Raw genomic sequence first — 25262 nt, 5'->3', positions numbered from 1 at the left:
CATTCCCATTTTCTCATTCATGTCTGAATATGGATACCTTTAGCCTTTGTATTTAAGCACCGTATTCTTTATATGGCACAAACACCCAATTCTTAATCCCTGACCTGCACCAAACAGAGGAGTTGCGTCTACCTCACCAGAAACTTTATACATGTGGCCGCCTGCCCAAACGCCTTTTCACAACCTAGAACCAAATATATTGTTAAAACTCATCCAGGAGTATACATTTTTTTTTAAAAAACAATATAAAGAAAATAAAAAGGATAACGCACAAGAGAAAAACAGAAAAAGCCATCTACAACATTTTATAGTTTCACTCCAGAAATTCTTGTCTACTTGGCAAATAACACACCATTAAAACATGGAGGTTTATGTAACATTGTCAGCATTGCCTACATAGAAGCACAAATCGGAAACTACTAAGCTATAAATTACATCTGGAGGTTATATGTCTTAGCAGGATGTTTTTTTTTTTTTTTAGTGTTAACATTAAAACCTTTACCAAAAAAAAAAAAAAAAAAAAACCTGATGGAGAGTTTTGCACTAACAGATTAACTATTCAATAAATAACAAAGAAAAAAAAATAAGACAAAAACATTTCTCTCCTCAAAGTTTGCAGTCAACATCATTTTTTTGTTTTTCTTAAAAATAGAGACTTTTTTTTTCTTTTTTGAGGGTTGCACAACACAATTAGCATACTGGAAAAGTGTCATTGAGGTCTCAGAGTTGGGGGGAAAGATACTAATCTATGTACAAGATATTTTTTTTTTTTCACCCCTGAAAACTGTTATTAGTGGACAAACGGTCTAGACTTTCAGCCGTGAACCGATATCTAAAACACAACTGTTATATATACAAACCGGTTACAACAATTTTTTTTTTTATATAGATTTGTTTGTTTTTTTTGTTTGTTTTTTTCCTTTTTTTAACTTTAACATAAGGCTAGAAAAATTGGAACAAATGATTCGTACTTTAGAAACTTCTAAAATACTTCTCATGTCTGAGGTACTTCTTTTTTTTTTTTTTTTTTTTGTATGTATCTTATCTTCTTCAGAGTAGCACCTGTCAAAATACGAGTCCATAAAACGTAATAGTAAAATTAGCCTGCGACTCAATAAATGTATAGTGTGCATTTAAAAATAAGTAGACTTTGGGGCTAAAATATACCAGTAAATTTTGATCGTAACCAGGTATAAACGATCTCTACAATTTAATGATGGACTGAAGTCCGTCCTTGAATGTAGGTTTTGTACCCGCTGTGACCATTTGTGTACATTCCTACAATGAAGCAATGTATATCAGTGGTGAATTAAAACGGTCAAGGGGCCTTGGCACATTTCAACCATGGGCCCCTCAGCAATATACATTTAATGTGAAATTAAAGAGCATCATCCTAATTGCCCCAAGAAATATGACAAGATTTGGCAGCCTTGGATGGCTCCGTAATGTCCTTCTTTTCCCTGGTTGGTGCACTACACCTAGGGTTCTTTGCTAACCTTTGTGGTAATTTTTGTTACTTTTTAGCCTTGGTGTCATTCCATACCTAGTTTCTTGGCCTTGTATACCTCTGAGCAACTGTGACTTGTTAACACTGAGTCTGTACTACCTTCAGCTTGCTTGTACCACTCTGACCACCTATTGTTATTGTACGATGGCCACGTTTCCAATAAAGAGCAATCCTTGATGTTAAAAAAAAAAAGATCATCCTCCTATATTTCTCTGAATAATCTCCAAACTACGGACTCCAGTTTTATTTTTCCTATATTGAAGGCCATGTGGGGAAAAACAGGTAAGCCCATAGACACCAGAGGGTGGTTAGTTGCAGAGACATAAATGATCCAAGCTCTCTAAGGCAGCAAATTTCCATATATATATATAGAAGGATGGCTTAGAGGAAGAAAAGCTAAATGGAGCATGCTGATGCCAGTGAAACCATTTATCTCAGGAAGTAACAATAGCAATAGGCACAGGTATCCCAAACTGCCCAATCAAATTTCTATTGAAGGAAACACATTGGCTTTAGCTGAACAAGACTTTCAATAAAATTGGGTTATGGACTTTTCGCAAAGTGTCCGGCATATTCTTCACTGTGCAACAGTTTATCAGAGACACGGAAAAATTCATTTCCATATACAAGGCCTGAAATTTTGTTGGAACAGGTATTAGAGCCAACAATTCCGCCCCCTATACCTTTTAGCAATAAAAACTTGCTAGAGGTTCTAAAACTGAAAAGATAAGGTTTTGTCTGCAAGTTGGAGTTTAGACAAGTTCCACAAAGATATGTTAATGAGACAGACCATTAGCTGGAGCAGCCTCTCCTTCTATGAGAGTTCAACAAACCTTCGTGTTTGCTTAGGCTTTCACTGTAAAGACCCACATGCCAATCTTCTTAGTCGTCAAAGACTTGCACCTTCTAGTCCCGTATATACCTATCAATTTGTAGTGCTGCCAACCATTCCTATGGGCGTGGTCTGGTGGGAGTGGACACCATTATGTCACAGTGACGTCAACTCATTACACCCAAATCACTGGGCTTCCTCAGGAGTTTAATATAATGATTATGTTTCCTGGGAATGTGGTGCTAAGTGACTGGGATTATATGTTGACAACATTGTCAACAAGATTTTGATGGTGGAGGATGAAGGTTGTATAATTACATGTTTTATTTTTTTAGTGTAATATTTTGATTAATAAAGGTTGATTTTTTTTAATATAAAAAGTTTAAAGCTCATACAAGGAAATTTGTGATGTAACCGACTCATAACCGATTTGTCACCTGTACCATTACTTCGCACTGAGATGGTAAATGTCGATATTGTACTTAAACATTTTCTGAATAAAAATATTGGAAAAGAAAGTTTAAAGCTCTTCTAGTCCTCATATTAAAAGTTCTGGTCTGTCCCATTAACATATCTTTGTGGAAGTCCTACAAAAGTTAGAGGACTGCGCCCTATGTGGGGATTGAGCGCACTCGTTTGAGAATAGTTTGATTTAATTATACCTTACCATTTCTTTTCTTGATTTATATTTTATGACGAGAAGGTCTGATTTCTGTCATTTCTAGCTGAAATTGCCAACTTGCAGAAATAACCATGAATTATATAAAATTGTTTTTCTGGTAATCTAGTTGGACCATGAAGGTAATGCACAACTTTAGCTCCAACTGAAGGCCTGGAAAACTGTAAGGTGACTTTATTCTTTAAAACAGGGGTCTCCAAACTTTTCAAACAAAGGACCAGTTTACTGCCTTTCAGACTTTAGGGGGGCCGAACTGTTGCCATTGGGGGTGGATTTTCCCTTAGGCTTGGTGGTCAGTGGGAGGAATATTGCCCCATCATTGGTGTCAGAGGAAGAAGTTATACCCCATCATTGATGTCAAAGGAAGAGGTTATACCCCTTCATCAGAAGAAGGAATTGTGCCCCAATGTTGGTGTCAGTGGAGGGAATAGTGCCATGTATCAGTGGAAGGAATAGCATTCCAAGGGCCGGATTAAGACAAGCAAAGGGCCACATCCAGCCCGCGGGCTACAGTTTGGTGACCTCTACTTTAAAATAACTGGGAGACAAGGGAATATAAATTTGTCTACCTCTGTCAGTGATAGATAGGACCTGCTAAGGAGACGTAGACACCAAAGTCAACTTTTGAAATAAAATTATTCCACATTTACCTGACTTTTAAAAGCTTTTCTGGGGGTGCAAATTAAGTTTCCTAAAATACACATAAAACAATGCTGTTAGCAGCATAAAGATTTGAAGAGCTATTTTTGGGACAATTGATCATCCCCAAATCACCTTCATATCAGTTTAAGTTCAAGGAGTATGGAGAATAGGGCGCTATTCAGTTTAAGTTATAGACACCTTAGACAACCATTACTTTCCCAATGTTTTTCAATATAAAAGCTCTGGACTGAGGAGCTACCACCTTGGCTGTCCTTTTAAATTTCACCACTGATAAAGATGCCTCTCTGAAACTTTCCAACCTGAATGAGTCAAAGACTTAAATTCTTTAACCTGGGTAATTTTCTTTTTTTTTTTTTTTTTGCCATTTTCTGTAACCGTTCAATATCCTACGCTTTCCCTCAAAAAAAGCGGCCACTTTAAGAGTTTGTTCCTTCTGTTATATCTGGTCCGCATAGCTTAGCCCCTTGTGTAGAGGAACGAGTGATTCTCAGGCACTTTATGGTAATCGCAGCTGATGCATATTCAGCCACAACCTGAAGTGAAATACGGAATTAGTTCAACATAACATCCTTTACATCAATCTTCCTTCTCTTCTTTGCATGTGTCTGCTCGTGTGTTAAAAGGTTTATCTTTTGGGCAAAGCCTTTGCCACAAGTGATGCACACAAAGGGCCTTTCCCCGGTATGAAGTCTCTGATGGGTGGTGAGGTTGGCCTTCTGGCTGAAAGTTTTTCCGCATTCGGGACATTCAAACGGTTTCTCCCCTGTGTGGATTCTCTCATGTCCGATAAGGTTACTGTTATTCTGAAACCTTTTGCTGCAGAACCTACATACGAATCGTCTTTCCTTGGTGAAAGATTTTGGACTTTGTACGATGCTGGAGTTGAGACTCACGTCGTTTCCGAACACGCACGACAAAGGCTTTACTTCGGGTGCATTTTTGATCGATGCTCTTTGAAGAAAGCTGTCCTCGGCAGGGGCCTTTGGACCGGTCTCGACCTTTGGCTGGGGTCTCAGCTGGGCCATGGACCCATTAAACTGTTTAATTTTCATTTTGTGGATTCCTTGGTGAAGTCTAAGATCGGATAGCTTTAAAAACCTCTTCCCACATTCAGTGCAGTTAAAAGTCCTTTCGGGTTCCTTTGGCAAGGCCGGAACAAAACGTTTGAGGGTGACAGCCTCTTTCTGATCAACTGGCCATCTCACCAATCTTTGGCAGTATCCACTATTTTTTATGTTGTACTGGACTTTGTTTGAGGGAATATTTCTTAGGTTGAATTTCTCAGGGCCCCGTGGTCTCTCGATAATTACATCATCATCATCTGCAGTACGAACATGGGGGAAAAAAAAAAAAATAGGATTTTTGTATTAACAGTAAAATCTTTTTCTCAGAGTCCATTGAGAGACACAGCTTGATAGTAAGAAACCTCGGGTTATACCACCGCCTACTGGTGAAACTGACACCAGGACAATAGAAAACTGAATGTCAGCCCCCTAGAGCAGCCTTTCTTAACCACTTGCCGACCGCAATGTGTAAATATACGTTGCGGTTTGCAAGTGGTTTACGTGGATTATGACTGAAGATATCAGCTATTACCCCTTGTAATGTTTTTCTTTCTCTTGAAACCAGCCTGAGCAGCTCGTGAGCAGCTGGAACGGTTCCCTCGCCGGTGTTTCTTGAGCTTAGCGTTTCTGCGGGTTCACCCAAGAAACGATCTGACAGTACGGCCGGCTACTCCCATAGGTGATTAAAGAGTTAACACTCTTTAATGGACTCTATGGTCTTGGAGGACCAGAGTGAAATTATGATGAAATCATGATGTCACTTCCAGTCCAGGCTGTAAGAATTTTTTTTTTCTTTTTATAGAGAAAGATCAAACCTTTTTTTTTGATCTTCTGTTTTTAAAGTTAAAGAAGAGATTACAGTAAGGCACGGTCGTGTGTGTGTGTGTGTGTGTGTGAGTGTGTGTAGAAAACTTACCCAGTGTGTAATTTACAACATTTCTTCCTTCCACGCACACATTTTCACTATTCACTGGGAGCTCCTTGGTTTTAACTCTCAGTATAACCGGCTCAATACTAGGGAATTCTAGTAACAGGAAAAAGACAAGAAGTGCTGGTTAATTACCCACCAACCACTCGGATTATAATCCATGGGCCTTGCAAATCCTTGTGGGCTAGTTAAAAATAACGGTTGATATGCATACAAACGTAATAAAGTGGGTGAGCAGGTGACAGCAGCCCGGCATTAGATCTTCATTGACTGGGCTGGAGAAAGCACAAGATACCACAACTGTGGATTACAGTAAGTACAGACGTGCCAGATAGAGAAAATGAATGCACTGCTTCAGGTCTGTCCAGTGCCGTAATGCCCCGGAGGGGGGGGGGGGAGGGGTGCAGGTTTGGATCACCCGAAGAAAACCGGAGAAAATAGAAGGGCGTGCCTACACACCCAACAGCAAAAAATCCAATTTCTTTATTTCAACAGGTTAAAATCTTGACAGCAGCACATAACATAGTACACAGAGAACATATTAGACAAGTTTCAGATCATAGGTTATGAATAAGCATCTGTGACCTGAAACCCGTCTACTGTGTTTCCTCTGTGTTCTGTTATGTGCTGCTGTCAAGATTTTCACCTGTTAAAATAAAGAAAATAGATTTTTTACTATCGGGTGTGCGGTCATCCACCCTTATTTTCTGAAGTGCAGACATGTGATGGAGGGGAGGAGCTGTCATAGCTTATTGTATAGAACAGGCTGGGGGATTCTGCTGTATTGGTGAACTTGTCCTTCGATAAAGCTAAAATGAGGGTAGATGTGGACTGCAGAACTGCAGCTTTGTTTATAAAAATGCACCCGACATTAAAGGATATGTAAAGGTTAGTTTAAAAAAAAAAAACTAAAATAACAAACATGTGATACTTACCTCTTCTGTGCAGTTGTTTTTGCATAGAGTGGCCCCCGATCCTCCTCTTCTGGGGTCCCTCAGCGGCGCTCCTGGCTCCTCCTCTTCTCGAGTGCCCCGTTGGGAAGCCGCTCTCCCTCAGGGCACCCATGCGGGCGCGCTCCAGTGTCCTGCTGCTGCGTCCATTGACACAGGCAGCAGGACTCAGCTCTGCCCCCCGGCTCCTGCGTCATTGGATTTGATTGACGGCAGCGGGAGCCAACGGCTGTGCTGCTATCAATTTATCCAATCAGGACCTGAGACACCGGCTGAAGCTGGTGTGCTCGTCCCCGTCGCAGGAAAAACTGGGTTCAGGTACGTAAATAGGGGGGGGCTCTGGGGGGCAGCTGCATCACAGGAGGTTTTTCACCTTAATACATAGAATGCATTAAGGTGAAAAACCTTGAGGGTTTACAGCCCCTTTAAAATATCGGCAGCTGCTTTTCCACACTTCCCGGTGTGTACTGAATATCTGCTTATCCCACTGCAATCAGTGGTTCCTCCTACTGACTTGCATCTTAATACAGGACAAATGTAACAAGATTGCGGGAGGAACCAATGCATGTAGCAGGGGGGAGCAGGTATTCGTCCAACCCAGATGGATTAAAGCAGGGGTCTCAACCTCATGGCCCTCCAGCTGTTGCAGAACTACAATTCCCATGAGGCATTGCAAGGCTGACGGTTACACGCATGACTCCCATAAACAGAGGCTTGATGGGACTTGTAGTTCCACAACAGCCCAGTTTGAGACCCCTGGATTAAAGGATAAGTTCACCTTTCATAACAGGTTACTTGTTATACCCATATTCAGGGTGTAATATGTAACATGTTATGAAAGGACTGGTCCCCGCTCCCCCTGCTTTAACAGCTAGCAGGGGGATCTTCTCCCCCTGCTAGCTGTCACATTTAAAAACTACGCGGCCCCGTCACTGATTCATGTGAATGCAAAACTACAATTCCCAACATCCTTAGCAGCTGTCGGCTTGTAGACCTCAATGAACTACCTCGGCACTGTGAGTACTGTGGTAGTTCATTGATTCTTCCTGTCAGCGTGTATCGGCCTGCCCGTACGAGATACAAGTAAGAAGATACACTGACAGATCTGCAGGAGTCTTGCATGGTACCAGTGATCTGCTTATTGCAGGTGCAATGCCTTACAGGCTTACAAAACAAAAAATAATAAATGCACAATAAATTAACGGCACAAAATGTGCATTTATTCTTTTTTGAACTTATCCTTTAAATAATTACAGTAGCAGGAGCAGAAGATGTATTTTTCTGTACTATTAGGGCCGGTTCACACCACAATGTCTGCATTCCGGATGCGTTTATGCACGTGTGTTTTTTATGTATTCCGGGGTTTTTTACCCCCTTTTTTTTTCCTTCAGTTCAATTCAGGACATGTGCATTCCAGGGTGTGCTTTTGATACGTTTTGCTGCATTCCATACAGAAAAAATGCAGCATGTTCTGCTTTTGATGACTGCACTGGAACGCACTGCAGTGGTGTGAACTAGGGCCATTGGAATACATGGAAAACACTGCGCATGCGTTTTTGATACAGATTAAAAAAGGCATTGGACTGCATCTGGTGTTTACACCAGAAATCGCACAGGAATGTGCAACGCGTTCCTATGCCCTTGACATATGGTGCAGTGCGGTGTGATTTGAGCCCATTTATTTACAACGGGCTGAATCGCACTGAACCGCACCAAAAAGTAAGAAAACGCACTGCAAACAAACTGCGTTTGCAACCTATGTTTGAGGTGTCGTTAACTTCACGTTGACACCCGCTGCAAATCGCAACTGCAGGGCATTTGACTGTGGTGCAGTACATGTGCACATTTTGCGGGTTTCGTGCACTGCATTCTGATGTGAACAGGCTCTTAAAGGGAAAAAATAGAGGGAAAAGGTGCATGCATTGCAGAGATGTACTGATTTATTTTTTTTTACGTAGGTAACAAACCACCGTACCACAAACCCTAAATTAAATAGTAAAAGCAGATTCGAGCAGAAGTATATTCTGCCATGATAAGAACTTTAAAGCGGAGTTCCGGCCGAAATATGACTTTTAAGATAAAAATACCCCTAGAATACTCATGCCGCATGCAATGTTACAAAGATATGCTGTACACTATGCCCAGTTTTCTATTTGTGCAGCATCGTTTTCTTACTTTGTGAAGTTCCTGCACACTGCGGCCATCTCCAGGGTGGGCATCTGAAGCCACAGTGTGCTTCTTCCTGGATTCCGTGCACGCTGGCTACCCAGCATGCACCTGTCGATCTCGCACATGTGCAGTGCAGTGTAAACTTGATCAGCTTGCCATGCCAAGCTGACCAAGATTTTCCATAGAGGCCAATGTTAAATGTTACTGGTGCCGTGCCATGCCAAGCTGACCAAAAATTTCGATAGAGGCCAATATTAAATGTTACAGGAGCAGTGCCATGCCAAGCTGACAAAGATCTCACAGGAGCCAATAAAAAAACAGAAATGACTTCCGTGGCCTTGGCCACTAAAGGAGGAAGTGAAATTAAATATAGGCTTAAATCAGGTAAGTGAACAGAATTTGCCAATTCATTTTAAGGATGCACATTATTGCTGCATGGTGAGGAGTGAAAAATGCGGGTGGAACTCCGCTTTAGGATAAATATACAAAGGACCTATATCATGCAAAAAAATTCTATGGTAAGTAAATGGTGGTAAGGACCCACTTACCACTATTTACTTGCAATAGAAACTTTTTGCATGATATATAGGTCCTTTGTTGTGGTCCAAGTGGGGTAGATTTATCTTACTGGCTTTAAGGGTTGTGTTATGTTATTAGCAATGGCGTTTTTTATCGAGTGCAAATAAAGACTGTTCATTTTATCAAGCCTGGTTCACGCTGGTGCGACGTGCGCTCCGACTTTGAGAGCACATGCCGCATGATAAGTCGCGGCCCATTAAGTGCAATAGAACCAATCTAATAGGAGTGACATGAGTCGCTACGACTTAGAAAAAGGTTCCTGCACTACTTTTGATCTGACTTGCATTGTCTTCTGTTAACCACTTAAGCCCTGGAAGAATTTACCCCCTTCCTGACCAGGCCATTTTTTGCGATACGGCACTACGTAGCTTTAACTGACAACTGCGCGGTCGTGCGACGCTGTACCCAAAGAAAATTTACATCCTTTTGTTCCCATAAATAGAGCTTTCTCTTGGTGGTATTTGATCACCTCTGTGGTTTTTATTTTTTGCGCTATAAACAAAAGAAGAGCGACAATTTTGAAAAACACACTTCTACTCTTTTGCTATAATAAATATCCCAATTTAAAAAAAAAAAAAAAAAAAAAATCGCAATAAGCGTATATTGATTGGTTTGCGCAAAATGTATAGCCTATATAAAATAGGGGATAGGTTTATGGTATTTTTATTATTATTTTTTTTTTTAGTAGTAATGTCAGCGGATCACCGATTTTTATCGGGACTGCGATATTGCGGCGGACAAATCGGACACTTTTGACAAATTTTTGGGACCAGTGACATTTATGCAGTGATCAGTGCTATAAAAATGCACTGATTACTGTATAAATGTTACTGGCAGAAAAGGGGTTAACACTAGGGGGCGAACAAGGGGTTAACTGTGTTCCCTAGTGTGTGTTCTAACTGTGGGGGGATGGGACTGAGTAGGAGAGGAGACCGATCGGTTTGTTCCTACTTAGTAGGAGCACACGATCTGTCTCCTCTCCCCTGAGAGAACCCGGGATTTGTGTGTTTACACACACAGATCCTGGTTCTCGCTTTGTCACGAGCGATCGCGGGTGCCCGGCGGTCATCGTGCCCGCCAGGCACTCGCATCGGCTCCGGGGATACGCTGCACCTCCTACAGTGTCTTAAAGGGCAGACATACAGCTATGACAGCTCGCCCAGGGGAGCCATCCCTGCCACAGTATAACTGCAGCTGCTGGTCGGGAACCGGTTAAAGAAGTCATATGCAAGTCATGCCAAAGTCGCACTGGGATGTCAGCTTCCAAGTCCCAGCAGTGTGAACTGGGCCTTAAATAGGTTGCAAACCTTGAAAAAAGAAAAAAAAAAACCCTGCAAGACAAAGGCATGATGAGCTAGTATGCATCGCATGCTAGCTCATTTTGAAATACTTGCCTTAGAATGATGCCCTGGATCGGCGTCGGCCTTCCGAGTACAGCGCGGACATCTTTCACTTCCGGGTTCAAAGCTCCGGCGCTGTGATTGGCCGGAGCTGCAATAACGTTACTCTCGTGCATGTGGGCAGGTGCCGCCAGTCACGGCACAGCTACTGAAGAAACGGCACGAGCGAGCCATTTCTTAAGTGTGCGTGTGCTGATGTCGTTGGCAAATGCGGATGTAGTGATTATCTAAACGGTGCAAGTTTAGGAGATATTCAGGGTACCTACAGGTAAGCCTTATTATAGGCTTACCTGTAGGTACAAGTAAAAAATACGAGTTTACTTCCTCTTTAATGTGTTGAGAGTTCACCGATAATGTCCTATGCACTTCGGAATGCAATCTGAAGTATGGCAGCTTGAACCAGTTGCTGGAGAATGTTTTAACTCTCCAAGTATTCCTAAATATTTCAATATTCCTGTAGGTAAAAGTGGTAGTAAAAGGGTTTACAACCACTGTAAATGATTGTGTATGTCTCATGTTTCAAGTCCACATCATGGCAGAAGACACTTCTGCTCGAATCCACTTTTTACGATTTTTTTTTTTATTGCTCTGATATAAATTCTATCGCCACTGCATACTCATAACCAATCATACAAGTCCCATACATCTCACCTTTTTTAGGCGTGTTTTTCTCGCAGGCATTGTAAGGTGTCTTGGCGACAAGCTTCTGTGAAACGGTAACCATATTGGTTTTATTTATACCAGAGGTAGATGCTCTGTGTCCTTGTAGTAAAAGGAAAAGAGATGGCCGTTATCCTTCAGAAAGTGCAGAAACTTTGGTAAAGCTGTGTACTGGAACCATACTGCTTCACAAAACATGAAGAAGAACTCCTCCACACAAATCAGATTTTTTTCTGATTTATTGTAAAAAAAGATAGAGCTTGATGCCCTGTCAGGTCTTCCTTGCGGTCTGTCCCTCCCAGTGATAGGCTGAGATGACCATTATCAATACTGTCTCCTAGAGAAGTGTCTCCCAACCTCATTCCTCAGGTACCTCCTCCAACAGGCCATGTCACACATACCAAGCCATTGCCTCCATCTTTTAGACCATGTTATATCCATATTTGGGGTGTAACGTGACATGGTGCCAAGTGCCCCCCTCCCCTTCACCCCCCCCCCCCCAAGATGCCTCATGTTATACCCATATCTGGGGTAAAACATGTAATATGGTGCCAAGTGCTCTCCCTCCCAACAGTGTGCAGGGGAGCGTCTCCCCTGGAGCAACCACAGTTGAGATCCATGAATGAATATTCTACAAGTCCCATCTGCCATCAAGGAGTATTCCTGAATGGGACACAAGCATGGTGATCTCCGCACTTGTAGTCCATTGATACTTCCTCCAGCTCTCTAACTAAAAGTCCAAACCTCCGAACAGACATAGAGCTAGAGGAAGAGTCTGCAGGAGCCTGCCATTGTACATGCTATCCACTACACGGGTTGTAATGCTTTGCAGGTTCATTAACAAAAAAAAAAAAAGCAAAAAAGTTAATATTATTTTGTAAATGAGCCTGCAAAGGATTGTTACTGCAATCAGTGGATAGCAGGTACAATGGCAGGCTCAGGCACACTCTTGCTCCAGCTCTATATAGAACTATAGAGCTCTATATGTGCATGTAGCCTTTAAAGCCCCTGTGCAACGTGGGCACTGTAGACAGATGTTAAGGGTTTAATTTACTACACTCCAGGCACAGATGAATATATATATATATATATATATATATATATATATATATATATATATATATAAAAGTAAGGGAAGGGTTTCCGCGCTCACGGACCTGAAGGCTTGCAGCCCCCCTTGCACTTACCCCCGAAGGGGTGAGTTAAATAATAAAGAGAAATTAATTAGGGTTGAATGGCGCTACCTTATCAGGGTACCTTGATTTAGTAAACCTCAAAGGAATCAGAAAAAATATAATAGTAAATTCACCCCTTTAGCCCTCATTAGGTAGTGGATCTAGATGTCCTGCGTTACCTGAGTGGGCTGTACTAGCAGGTCAGTCTCATACCTACATGCAGGTGTACACCCTGTGGCTAATCAACATAAATTAATTAGGTGACAGTTTATAAAAATCAATGGTGACAATCCAAACATAAATAAAGTAAATAAATAAAATTAGATAAAACACCACGGTACAAAATTATATAGATCCCCGAATGTGTCCAAATGTGCTTATAAGCATAAAGGTGAATTTTAATAGTCCCAACATTAGACATATAGTGCAGGACTGCACATTAGATAATATAAAACTGGTGAAAGATTAATGAAAAGGTTGCTGAACAACTTAGTGGAAAAAATTGATGAGAAAAAAATATATATAATAGTGTAAAAAATAGTGTATCAAAATCCAAACAGGAAGTAAAAACGTCTGTGATAGGTGACTTTCGTGAACACAGCTGATCAGATCCAGTGACTTGCGGTGCTCCCCCTCAAAGATCCCCACTCACCAGCTCCCTGCACCCCTGCAGGGGTAGTAGGCATGTAGTAGTAGGCAGCAATAAGGTGTGTATGGGTCCTCAGGGTCCACCGCTCCAGCTGTAAGGTATCCTTCAGTATATCCTGCGCTGCCTGTGACTCCGGAAAGGCTTACTGAGTCTCGCTATATCCCTCCCACATTTTTCCTCTCTTCAGGGATATTCAGTAGGTGGAAAAAGACACCGCATGGAAAGAGTACCCAGCTCCTGACAATGCCAGTGCAAGTTTCTACTTCTCCTCTCACATCCAGCATGAAGCATTTTTTTCATGCTGGATGTGAGAGGAGAAGTAGAAACTTGCACTGGCATTGTCAGGAGCTGGGTACTCTTTCCATGCGGTGTCTTTTTCCACCTACTGAATATCCCTGAAGAGAGGAAAAATGTGGGAGGGATATAGCGAGACTCAGTAAGCCTTTCCGGAGTCACAGGCAGCGCAGGATATACTGAAGGATACCTTACAGCTGGAGCGGTGGACCCTGAGGACCCATACACACCTTATTGCTGCCTACTACTACATGCCTACTACCCCTGCAGGGGTGCAGGGAGCTGGTGAGTGGGGATCTTTGAGGGGGAGCACCGCAAGTCACTGGATCTGATCAGCTGTGTTCACGAAAGTCACCTATCACAGACGTTTTTACTTCCTGTTTGGATTTTGATACACTATTTTTACACTATTATATATATTTTTTTCTCATCAATTTTTTCCACTAAGTTGTTCAGCAACCTTTTCATTAATCTTTCACCAGTTTTATATTATCTAATGTGCAGTCCTGCACTATATGTCTAATGTTGGGACTATTAAAATTCACCTTTATGCTTATAAGCACATTTGGACACATTCGGGGATCTATATAATTTTGTACCGTGGTGTTTTATCTAATTTTATTTATTTACTTTATTTATGTTTGGATTGTCACCATTGATTTTTATAAACTGTCACCTAATTAATTTATGTTGATTAGCCACAGGGTGTACACCTGCATGTAGGTATGAGACTGACCTGCTAGTACAGCCCACTCAGGTAACGCAGGACATCTAGATCCACTACCTAATGAGGGCTAAAGGGGTGAATTTACTATTATATTTTTTCTGATTCCTTTGAGGTTTATTAAATCAAGGTACCCTGATAAGGTAGCGCCATTCAACCCTAATTAATTTCTGTTTAATATATATATATATACATATATATATATATATATATATATATATATATATATATATATATATATATATATATATATAAGCAGTTTTAGTAGCTACCCAAAGATCTATAATAACAGGGCAGGAGACCTGAATTTACTCTGCTGCTGTTCAGAAACATTTGCAGGTCTTGTTCTTTCCCAGCCTGTGACTGTACAGTGAAAGGAGAGGTAGCAGATTAATGCTCCTTGCACTATACCACAACTGACTGGCTTCTTCTGCATCTCCTCTCTCTCCCAGTCTGAGCTCTGCTATACCATGTTGAATGCAGATTCCTTACACTGCACCTGGGCATCTCACTAAAGCAGTGAATGTGACATTCACTAAATATTCACTGCTGTCTTCTTGGTACAAATGTTTTTATTCACAGTGAATAATTAGCCTAGCACCTGTGGATGTTTGGTGTGTCGTATTCACTGCTACATATACATACATACATATCTATATATATATATATATATATACCGTATTTATCGGCGTATAACACGCACTTTTTTCCCCTTAAAATCAGGGGAAAGTCGCAGGTGCGTGTTATACGCCGATCCCCTGCGATCCCGAGCTGTCAAAATGTCAAAATCGACGACCGCGATTTGAAAATGGCGCCGCCGGCGCCGGAATACACAGAGCCGGTCCTCGGCTCTTTCCGGCGGCTCTCGTTTACTTTCGGCTCCACTCGTAGTCCCGAGCGGAGCTATCCGAACCTACTCAGATAGCTCCGCTAGGGACAACGAGTGGAGCCGAAAGTGAACGAGAGCCGCCGGAAAGAGCCGAGGACCGGCTCTGTGTATTTTGGCGCCGGCATTTTCAAATCGCGGTCGGCGATTTTGAAGCCCAAGAAGCAGGGACAGGGGATCGAAGGCTGCACTGGGGAAGGCTGCACTGGGGAAGGCTGCACTGACATGGCTGCACTGACATGGCTGCACTGACAAGGTTGCACTGACAAGGCTGCACTGGGGAAGGCTGCACTGGGGAAGGCTGCACTGACAAGGCTGCACTGACATGGCTGCACTGACATGGCTGCACTGACATGGCTGCACTGACATGGCTGCACTGACATGGCTGCACTGACATGGCTGCACTGGGGAAGGCTGCACTGACAAGGCTGCACTGACATGGCTGCACTGCGGCAAGGCTGCACTGAGAAGGCTGCAATGATGGGCATTTAAATGTAAGTTTTTTTCCCTTCAACTTCCCTCCTAAAAGTTTTTTTTTCCTTAAAATTCCCTCCTAAATTGGGGTGCGTGTTATACGCCGATAAATACGGTATATATATACACACACAGTATATATCTATCTATCTATCTATATATATCTATCTATATATATATATCTATATATATATATATAGATATATATATAGATAGATATATATAGATATATATATATATATATATATATATAGATATATATATAAAGTCTCTCACAAAAGTAAGTACACCCCTCACATTTTTGTAAATATTTTATTATATCTTTTCATGCGACAACACTGAATACAGAGTAACTGTATTTTATCGATGTAGATAGCGGATTGCCTGCAGTTCAACTGTAAAAAGACTACAGATCCATGTAAAGTGACAACTCACCAGCTGCATATTTGATACCATGTTTTCCATCTGTATGGAAGTTGTGGCTATTGGCTGGGGGCTCCTGAACACTGACCCTCCGAACCACTGGGCTATTAGGAGTAAAACCTGTGAAGGACAACAATAAGGGTCACTGGAAGAGTACCAGGGCAATACTTCCCGAGCCGCTGACAGCTTGTCTATAGTCCTGTCCTCTTTACATAACTACATTCTAAACTGTGCGAATATTCTCAAACTGGAAAATTTGGGAATGTAGCATTGTGACAGGCCCAGGCATCCTACTTACATTTTCCCGTGTCTTCCAAAATTTCAACATCGGAAAAAGCAGAAAAATCTTCATTCGGAGACTCCTGTTTAACAGCGGTGTACTCCCCGAATCGGTCTATAAACTTGCCTAGAACAATAAGGAACAATGGATGATGCACAAATCTTGGAAAAGAGTAATGCCGCGTACACACGGTCGGACTTTTCAGCTACAAAAGTCCAACGGACGCTGACGGACTAAAGCTGGCTGGTAATCCGATCGTGTGTGGGCTTCTCCGGACTTTCAACTTACTTTTTTAGCCTCAAATCCGACGTACTTTAGATTTGAAACATGCTTCAAATCTTTACGTCGTAACTACGACAGACCCCGAAGTCCGCTCGTCTGTATGCTAGTCCTACGGACAAAAACCCACGCTAGGGCAGCTATTGGCTACTGGCTATCAACTTCCTTATTTTAGTCCGGTGTACGTCATCACGTACGAATCCGTCGGACTTTTGTGTGGTCGTGTGTAGGCAAGTCTGTTCGTTAGAAAGTCTGCCGCAAGTCCGCCGAAAGTCCGCCGAAAGTCCGCCGAAAGTCTGTCGGACAGGCTGTCGGACTTTTGTAGATGAAAAGTCCGACCGTGTGTACGCGGCATAACAAAGTTAACTGTACACTGGAGAAGATTTAAAGAGATTGAGATATTTTGTGTTTTACACTTGTGATGTGCCTTCTGCTTGGACCAATAGAAGTATGTATGACCCATACCTGTGGGCAGTGCCACCTTAATAGCATCATGGGGCCAGTGGGCAAAGTAATTCACCGGGGCACCTACCAGCATGCTATGTGAACCTTGGCAAACAGTAGGTGTGGCTACTTTATGCTACATATTGGGTGTGGCTTTTTTAGTCCGATTAGACATTTTAGTCAATTTACAATTTTTTTGCAGTTTTTTAAAAACAATTTAAAAAAAATTCACAACACTGTTGCGGGGGGGGGGGGGTGTCTTTGGCGAGATTTTAGGGGTCTAAAGAGATCCCCAAAGTCTCACTTTTGAGACAGAGAAAGGGATTGCGGAAATATCATTCCTAGTTCCTGATGAATGAACAGGACACAGAGGCTCCTGGCCCTTCATAAACGGAAGCGTGGTAAACATAGTTTACCATGCTTCGGTTCTGAATGACCACAGTGAGTGATTGGTTCCGTTTATGAATGGCCAGCAGGCATTCATTTAGAAAAGGAAGCTACTCATTGTATACCCAAGAATATAAGGTCCTGAGGAAGCAAGGATTATGAAACGCGTCAACCTTTTTTCTTATATCTCCTGGTGTAACTATGAAGACAACAGTGGCGGGCCGTCCCTGATCTACATGCAGAGCGTCAGACGCATGGATTTCAATGGGGTTTTTTTTTGGAAGCACATGATTAGAGCTTTAATTGGCTTCAAAAAAGGGTGGGCTCGGGGAACAGAGCACTACGCCCCGAGCCCATCCAGTTGTGTGACAATAGCGAATTAATATTCGCTATTGTCTTCTCGATTCTCCTCCCGACCAATCATGAAGTGGGTCTCGTGTTCCGATTGGCCAGGGAGTCTTAGAACTCCCGGCCAATCGGGTCTCAGAACAGAGGAGAAGCCCCGGCTGGAGCGATGAGCAGCAGCCCTACCCCTCGATATCCCCTAAGGTAAGACTGTCTTCCCATCTGTCTCTTGCGAGGAGGGGGGAGGGGAGTTTGTTTGCCGCACCCCCCCCAAATATTGAGCACCAGCCGCCACTGGGATACAATAAAGCAGCCTTTTCCTGGTTAATATTGCCGGTTCCAATGAGATCGGACAGTGGGATTTAATTCTACATGTGTTTTTAATTCATGTGTTTGCCCTCTTTTGTACCAGTAAAGTCCAAATTCAAAATTTCCTAGATATACTAAACTCCAGGGATGTGGTACATTATCTACAGCCATTTTTTCTACAATAATAAAAAAATTATTTGAAATGAAAGGGTCGTGGCGGGAAGGTAGGTTTAGCACAACATACTCCTATACCAATATAGGACAGCATAATAAAGGTGAACTAACCTTTAAAATGATAATAATACGGGGGGGGGGGAAGAAAAGCAGCAGGGGATGGAAATCTTGAAGTTTCAGCTTTTAGCAGTGGTTTACCCTCCTCTTTTCCACCATTCATAAATAGCAATGCTACAAGTACCATTACTGAGGAATGCACATAGTCCATGGAGTATTTTGACTATCCACTCAATCATGACCTTGACACAAATGCATAAAAAAAAACAAAAAAAAAAAAAAAAAAAACAAACACAGTCTTGCTTCGGTGATCTTACTTGTGCTGGGGAATGACACGTTGTCTCTGCCGTTCTGGTCGTACGTCTCTGTGGCACGCTGCTTCTCACCGAGCTGGACCGTTAACAGAATGTCGGGGTTCACCAAAGAACAGTCTGGGTCTAACAAAAATAAAAGGGAACAATGAGAGCAAATCCACTAGGAGGGCCATATGACGATGTTAGAAGTCATGCTGGCTGAGCGCTAGACTCTGGTCTGGTCTAGTAGTTTGATAAGAGACAGCTCTCCTACCAAAACCCAGTGGGGGTCAAATCTACTCCGGGGGGGGGGCGAAAGCTGCAAGTTTAATAGAAAGAAGAGAGCGCTGCATTTTCCTACATACATTTGCCTTCACAAGGATTTTATTAATTTTAAAGCATACATTGTCAACTATACCTCAAAGAATTGTAATAATCTTATACATAAACAGTGGCGGGTGATGCTTTTTTTTCTTTTCGGGGAGGCGGCAAACCACCCCCCCCCCCAGTCAACCGGCACCCCCCCAGCGCGGTCAGTCTCACAAGCACTACCCCCCCCCCAGCGCGGTTAGTCAGTCATCCAGCCCCACACTTACTTCCATCACGTTTCCTCCTTCTCTGCAGCCGGGCATCTCCTCCCTCCTCCTCCGATTGTCTCTTCAGCCAATCGGGTGACAAGTCTCAGGACTGCTTCCTGATTGGCCGGGGGGAGAATCAGTGTGACCATAGCGAATATTTATTCGCTATGGTCACACAAGTGGGTGTTCTCGGGGTGCAGTGCTCTGCGCCCCCAGTTCACCCTTTTTTGAAGCCTTTACATACCCTGGCAGAATTTATGATTTCTTGGCCATTTTTCAGAGAATATGAATGATAACACAAAAACATTTCTTTCACTCGTGGTTAGTGTTTGGCTGAAGCCATTTATTATCAGTCAACTGTGTTTACTCTTTTTAAATCACAACAGAAACTACCCAAATGACCCTGATCAAAAAAGTTTACATACCCCAGTTCTTAATACCATGTATTGCCCCCTTAAGCATCAATGACAGCTTGAAGTCTTTTGTGGTATTTGTGGATGAGGCTCTTTATCTTCTCAGATGGTAAAGCTGTCCATTCCTCTTGGCAAAAAAGCCTCCAGTTCCTGTAAATTCTTGGGCTGTCTTGCATGAACGGCACGTTTGAGATCTCCCCAGAGTGGCTCAATGATATTGAGGTCAGGAGACTGAGATGGCCACTCCAGAACCTTCACTTTATTCTGCTGTAGCCAATGACAGGTCGACTTGGCCTTGTGTTTTGGATCATTGTCATGTTGGAATGTCCAAGTATGTCCCATGCGCAGCTTCCTGGCTGATGAATGCAAATGTTCCTCCAGTATTTTTTGAAAATATACTGCATTCATCTTGCCATCAATTTTTACCAAATTTCCTGTGCCTTTGTAGCTCACACATCCCTAAACATCAGCGATCCACCTCAGTGTTTCACAGTAGGAATGGTGGACCTTTCATCATTGGCCTTTTTGACTCCTCTCCATATGTAGCGTTTATGGTTGTGGCCAAAAAGCTCAATTTTGGTCTCATCACTCCAAATGACTTTGTGCCAGAAGGTTTGAGGCTTGTCTCTGTGCTGTTTGGCGTATTGTAAGTGGGATACTTTGTGACATTTGCATAGTAATGTCTTTCTTCTGGCAACTCGACCATGCAGCCCATCTTTCTTCAAGCGCCTCCTTATTGTGCATCTTGAAACAGCCACACCACATGTTTTCAGAGAGTCCTGTATTTCACCTGAAGTTAATTGTGGGTTTTTCTTTGCATCCCAAACAATTTTCCTGGCAGTTGTGGCTGAAATTTTAGTTGGTCTACCTGACCGTAGTTTGGTTTCAACAGAAGCCTCATTTTCCACTTCTTGATTAGAGTTTGAACACTGCTGATTGGCATTCTCAATTCCTTGGATATCTTTTTATATCCCTTTCCTGTTTTATACAGTTCAACTACCTTTTCCTGCAGATCCTTTGACAATTCTTTTGCTTTCCCCATGACTCAGAATCCAGAAACGTCAGTGCAGCACTGGATGAAAGATGCAAGGGTCTGTCAGGAGTCCAGAAACTCATTGACCTTTTATACACACACACTAATTACAAGTAAATAGATCACAGGTGAGGATGGTTACCTTTAATAACCATTCAAACCCCTTTGCGTCAACGTGTGTGCATGTTATCAGGCCAAAATCACCAGGGTATGTAAACTTTTGATCAGGGTCATTTGGGAAGTTTCTGTTGTGATTATGATTTAAAAAGAGTAAACTGGGTAGGGGCGCTCCACTTGTTCTATGATTAGTCACCTGCTGATCGGCGAGGAGAAAGACAGAACAAAGCTCTGTCCTGTCAGCGGGGATGTGCAGACTAAGGGCATGTCCCTTAGTAAAAGCACCACATAGTAAACACAAAAACACTGGTTAGGCACACTTTTAACTCTTTGATCGCCCTAGATGTTTAACCCCTTCCCAGCCAGTGTCATTAGTACAGTGACAGTGCATATTTTTAGCACTGATCACTGCATTAGGGTCACTGGTTCCCACAAAGTGTCAAAAGTATCAGTTAGTGTCATAATATCCGCCGCAGTCCCGTTATATGTCGCTGACCACCATCATTACTAGTATGAAAAAAAATAAATAAAAATGTAATTAAAATTCCAATATCAACCCCATAGTTTGTAGACGCTATAAAACTTTTGCACAAACCAAATAATATACACTTATTGGGATTTTATTACCAAAAATATGTAGCAGAATACATATTGGCCTAAATTTATAGGAGTCTATATCTGTTAACACCACACAAGTCTGATCTCTGTACCAGAGGATCCTAACCCGGGAATCTTTGTATTTACATGCTGACTTTTTACTGGATCTGTGTAAGTTTTAAGCATTTTTTTTTTATAAAGGGGTTGTAAACCCTCAGCGTTTTTCACCTTAAAGTGGTTGTAAACCCTTTACAACCACTTTATACTAGAGGCAAGCCTATAATTAGGCTTACCTGTAGCAACACTGGATATCTCCTAAACCTGCACGGTTTAGGAGATATCTCTGTACTTGCATGTGACGTCATCGGCACATGCCCACTTAAGTAAACTATACATGCCGTTGGATTAGTTGTACTGTGCAGTTACCGGCGGCTCCCGTGCGCATGCGCAGGAGTGACGTCATCGCGGCTCCAGCCAATCACAGCGCTGGTGCCGCGATACCCAAAAGTAACCCCCCCCGGAGAGATGTCGGCAGCCGGATCGGTGAACGAGGACCGCTGCGGGGGCTTCGATCTCAGGTAAGTAATTCATAATGAGCTAGTATGCTATGTATACTAGCTCATCATGCCTTTGTCATGCAGGTTTTTTTTTTTGGATTTTTTAAAAAAGGATTTACAACCACTTTAATGCATTCTATGCATTAAGTTGAAAAACCTTCCTTACTGCAGCAGCGCCCCCGGGCCCCCTTATACTTACTTGAGCCCCGTATTGCCCCTCGACAGGAACGAGCACACCAGCTCTGGCCAGTGTCTCGTGTTCTGATTGGAGAGATTGATAGCAGTACAGCCATTGGCTCTTGCTGCTGTCAATCAAATCCAATGACGCAAGCGTTGGGGGGCGGGGGGGCGGAGAAGAGTCCTGCTGTCTGTTTTAACAGACGCAGCAGCAGGACACGGGAGCGCGCCCGCACGGGTGTCCTGTAGGAGAGCGCTACTCCGACGGGACACTCGAGAAGAGGAGGAGCCAGGAGCGCCACGGAGGGACCCCAGAAGAGGAGGATCGGGGCCACTCTGTGCAAAACCAACTGCGCAGTGGAGGTAAGTATGACATGTTTGTTTGTTTTTTAAAAACCTGAACCAGCCCCTTTAATAACTCATCATATAGTTCTACACTATGTGGACACTCTTCTCTTCCTTATGGGACACCCATGAGATCAGGAATCTGCACAGTCTGCCATGACACTATCTCCACCTTTTCTATACGGATGGATTTGCCACGATTCGTAATTCCGTGCTTATATAAACTCCTATAATACGAAGTCTAGGGATCTGGTAAGAGAATATCTTTTATAACCACGGTGAAGGTGCACTCAGGTGAATGTTCATTCATTTCCTCTTGGACACGTTTTCAAGACTCTATTACCATACACTGCGCTTACCACTTATTTACAAATGGAAACACCTTATGGACTGTCTATGGACTGTATGGAATTAAATGTGTTTTCATTGTTATCATTGTTCACCTAGCGCGGCAATCTGTGTTTTATCTGCGTTTTCACACAATTTGTTGTGTTGTTGCCAGCAGCTTTTTCGTCTTTTATATTTAATTTATCTTCTTTTTTCACCCGCGCAATCATTTTTATTCCATATACTAAATTTTATGAAGAAATTTGATTTTTAATTTTTTTTTTCAATAGCTTTTGTTGTTATTTTTTTTTTTTTTTTTTTTTAGAAAAAAAGTAAAGCCCCATACACACTATCAGATTTTCTGCTGATTTTTGTCTTCAGATTTACCAAAACCATGTAATATGAGGTCAAACCTTAGGAGTTTCAATTTGTATGCAATCAGGCCGGCCCTTGCACAACATGGTTTTGGTAAATCTGAAGACAAAAATCAGCAGAAAATCTGATAGTGTGTATGAGGCTTTAGATTAAAAAAAAAAAAAAAACACAAAGAGATCATATAATGGAGCAGCGAACAATCCTCGTCTGCTCCAAGCATCTAACGGGGAAACATACAAATACAAGGCTAGGTGGAAACTGATGAGGACCACAGCACCTTTATAAGAACGTGGGGACCTCCAACGTGGGTGAACTGGAGTTTAACCACTTCAAATACCGAGCATTCCCCCCCCCCCCCTTCCTGTCCAGACCAATTTTTAGTTTTCAGCGCTGTCGCACTTTGAATGACAATGGCGCAGTCGTGCGATGCTGTACCCAAACAAAATTGATGTCCTTCTTTCCCCACAAATAGAGCTTTCTTTTGGTGGTATTTGATCACCTCAGCGGTTTTTAATTTTTTGCGCTATAAACAAAAGAAAAGCGACAATTTTGAAAAAAACACAATATTTTTTGATTATATAAATATCCCAATTTTTAAAAAAAAAAAATAATTTTTTCCTCAGTTTAGGCCGATATGTATTCTTCTACATATTTTTGGTAAAAAAAAAAAAAAAATCGCAAAAAGCGTATATTGATTGGTTTGCGCAAACGTTATAGCGTCTACAAAATACGGGATAGATTTATGGCATTTTTTTTTTATTTTATTTTACTAGTAATGGCGGTGATCTGCGATTTTTTTTCGTGACTGTGACATTGCGGCGGACACATCGGACACTTTTGACACATTTTTGGGACCATTCACATTTATACAGCGATCAGTGCTTTAAAATTGCCCTGATTACTGTATAAATGTGACCGGCAGGGAAGGGGCTAACACTAGGGGGGTGTTCGAGGGGTTATTTATTTTTCCTAGGGAGTGTTTCTAACTGTAGGGGGGGGGGGGGGCGACTCACAGGGGGAGGATGACCGATCGGTGTTCCTCTGTACTGGGAACACACCATCGGTCTCCTCTCCTCTGACAGGACGTGGATCTGTGTGTTTACACACACAGATCCACGGTCCTGCTCGGTTAACGGGCAATCGCGTGAGCCCGGCAGTCATCGCGGCCGCCGGGGCATGCGCACCGGGTCCCGAGCAACGTGACGGGCGCGTGCCCCCTAGATGGCCGGGAAGCCCAGGACGTCATATGATGGGAGATCCCATCTGGGGGCGTCATATTACTATGGGCGGGTAGGGAAGTGGTTAAGGAAGACATCAACTTTTTTTATAATACTAATAGAGCTGGGCTACAAAAAAGGGGGCTACATACACACAATGCCAAGTTTGGCTAAGAACACTGAAGGGAAAAGAAAAGAAGGAAATGGGATAGGAAGAAGGAAACAGGAAGATCCATCCGGGAGCCTCCCGCCAGTCGACCTAAGAAATATCTCTATGCATTAGGGACCTGCAAGTAGGTAAGCCAAGGGAGACCATGTTTTATCGAATAGCGATTGTTTGTTGTGTAGAACACTCGCTATTTTTCTTCGTTTCAACACGTAAGCTTGCGTTTCATTATTGCCATATCAATAACAGGACTTTTCTTTTTAACATTTTTTTATTGGATATGTTTTATAGCAGAAAGTAAAAAAAAAAAAAAAAAATTTCAAAAAGTTGACTTCTTTTTTTTTATAGCGAAAAAAAATAAATAAATAGAATTTTTTAAAAAAAAGGACATACATTTTATTTGTGTACAGCATCACACGACCGTGCAATTGTCATTTAAAGCAACGCAGTGCCGTATTGCAAAAAACAGTCGTGAAGGGGGGTAAATCTTTCGGAGGTCATGTGGTTATCTGTGGCATGGATGGATGTGAATGGTTCAGTCTTCCCTCTTAGGGCTCTTTCACACGGGGGATCCGTATGTCCGTTTTTCATCCTTCCGTTTTCGGATGAAAAACGGACATACATGTATCCCTATGGAGCGTCGGATGTCAGCGGTGACATGTCCGCTGACATCCGACCCCGCTCCGATCCGAAAAGTGTAACGGAGGAAAAACCTACTTTTCCATCCGTTTTCGGA

The 25262-nt window shown here is 42.4% G+C and overlaps 1 protein-coding gene across 1 annotated transcript in view; it reads right to left on the bottom strand.

The window, feature by feature from the left end:
- Positions 1–290: 290 nt before the first annotated feature.
- The window catches only part of LOC141111357 (uncharacterized), a 66052-nt gene continuing 41080 nt past the window's right edge, over positions 291–25262 (bottom strand). Inside the window, exons 5-10 of the mRNA XM_073603582.1 lie at positions 18649–18768; positions 16355–16462; positions 16069–16176; positions 11423–11533; positions 5662–5769; positions 291–5002 (exon numbers count right to left, since the gene is read on the bottom strand). Of these exons, the coding sequence (XP_073459683.1) occupies positions 4233–5002; positions 5662–5769; positions 11423–11533; positions 16069–16176; positions 16355–16462; positions 18649–18768 (1325 nt within the window). The 3' untranslated portion in view covers positions 291–4232. The remainder of the gene's footprint in view (positions 5003–5661; positions 5770–11422; positions 11534–16068; positions 16177–16354; positions 16463–18648; positions 18769–25262) is intronic.

The sequence above is a fragment of the Aquarana catesbeiana genome, linkage group LG10, assembly GCF_042186555.1.
Source record: "Aquarana catesbeiana isolate 2022-GZ linkage group LG10, ASM4218655v1, whole genome shotgun sequence".
In the NCBI taxonomy this organism is placed as follows: domain Eukaryota; kingdom Metazoa; phylum Chordata; class Amphibia; order Anura; family Ranidae; genus Aquarana; species Aquarana catesbeiana.
The sequence above is the reverse complement of the archived record's forward strand: the minus strand, read 5'-3'. Positions and strand labels throughout refer to the sequence as shown.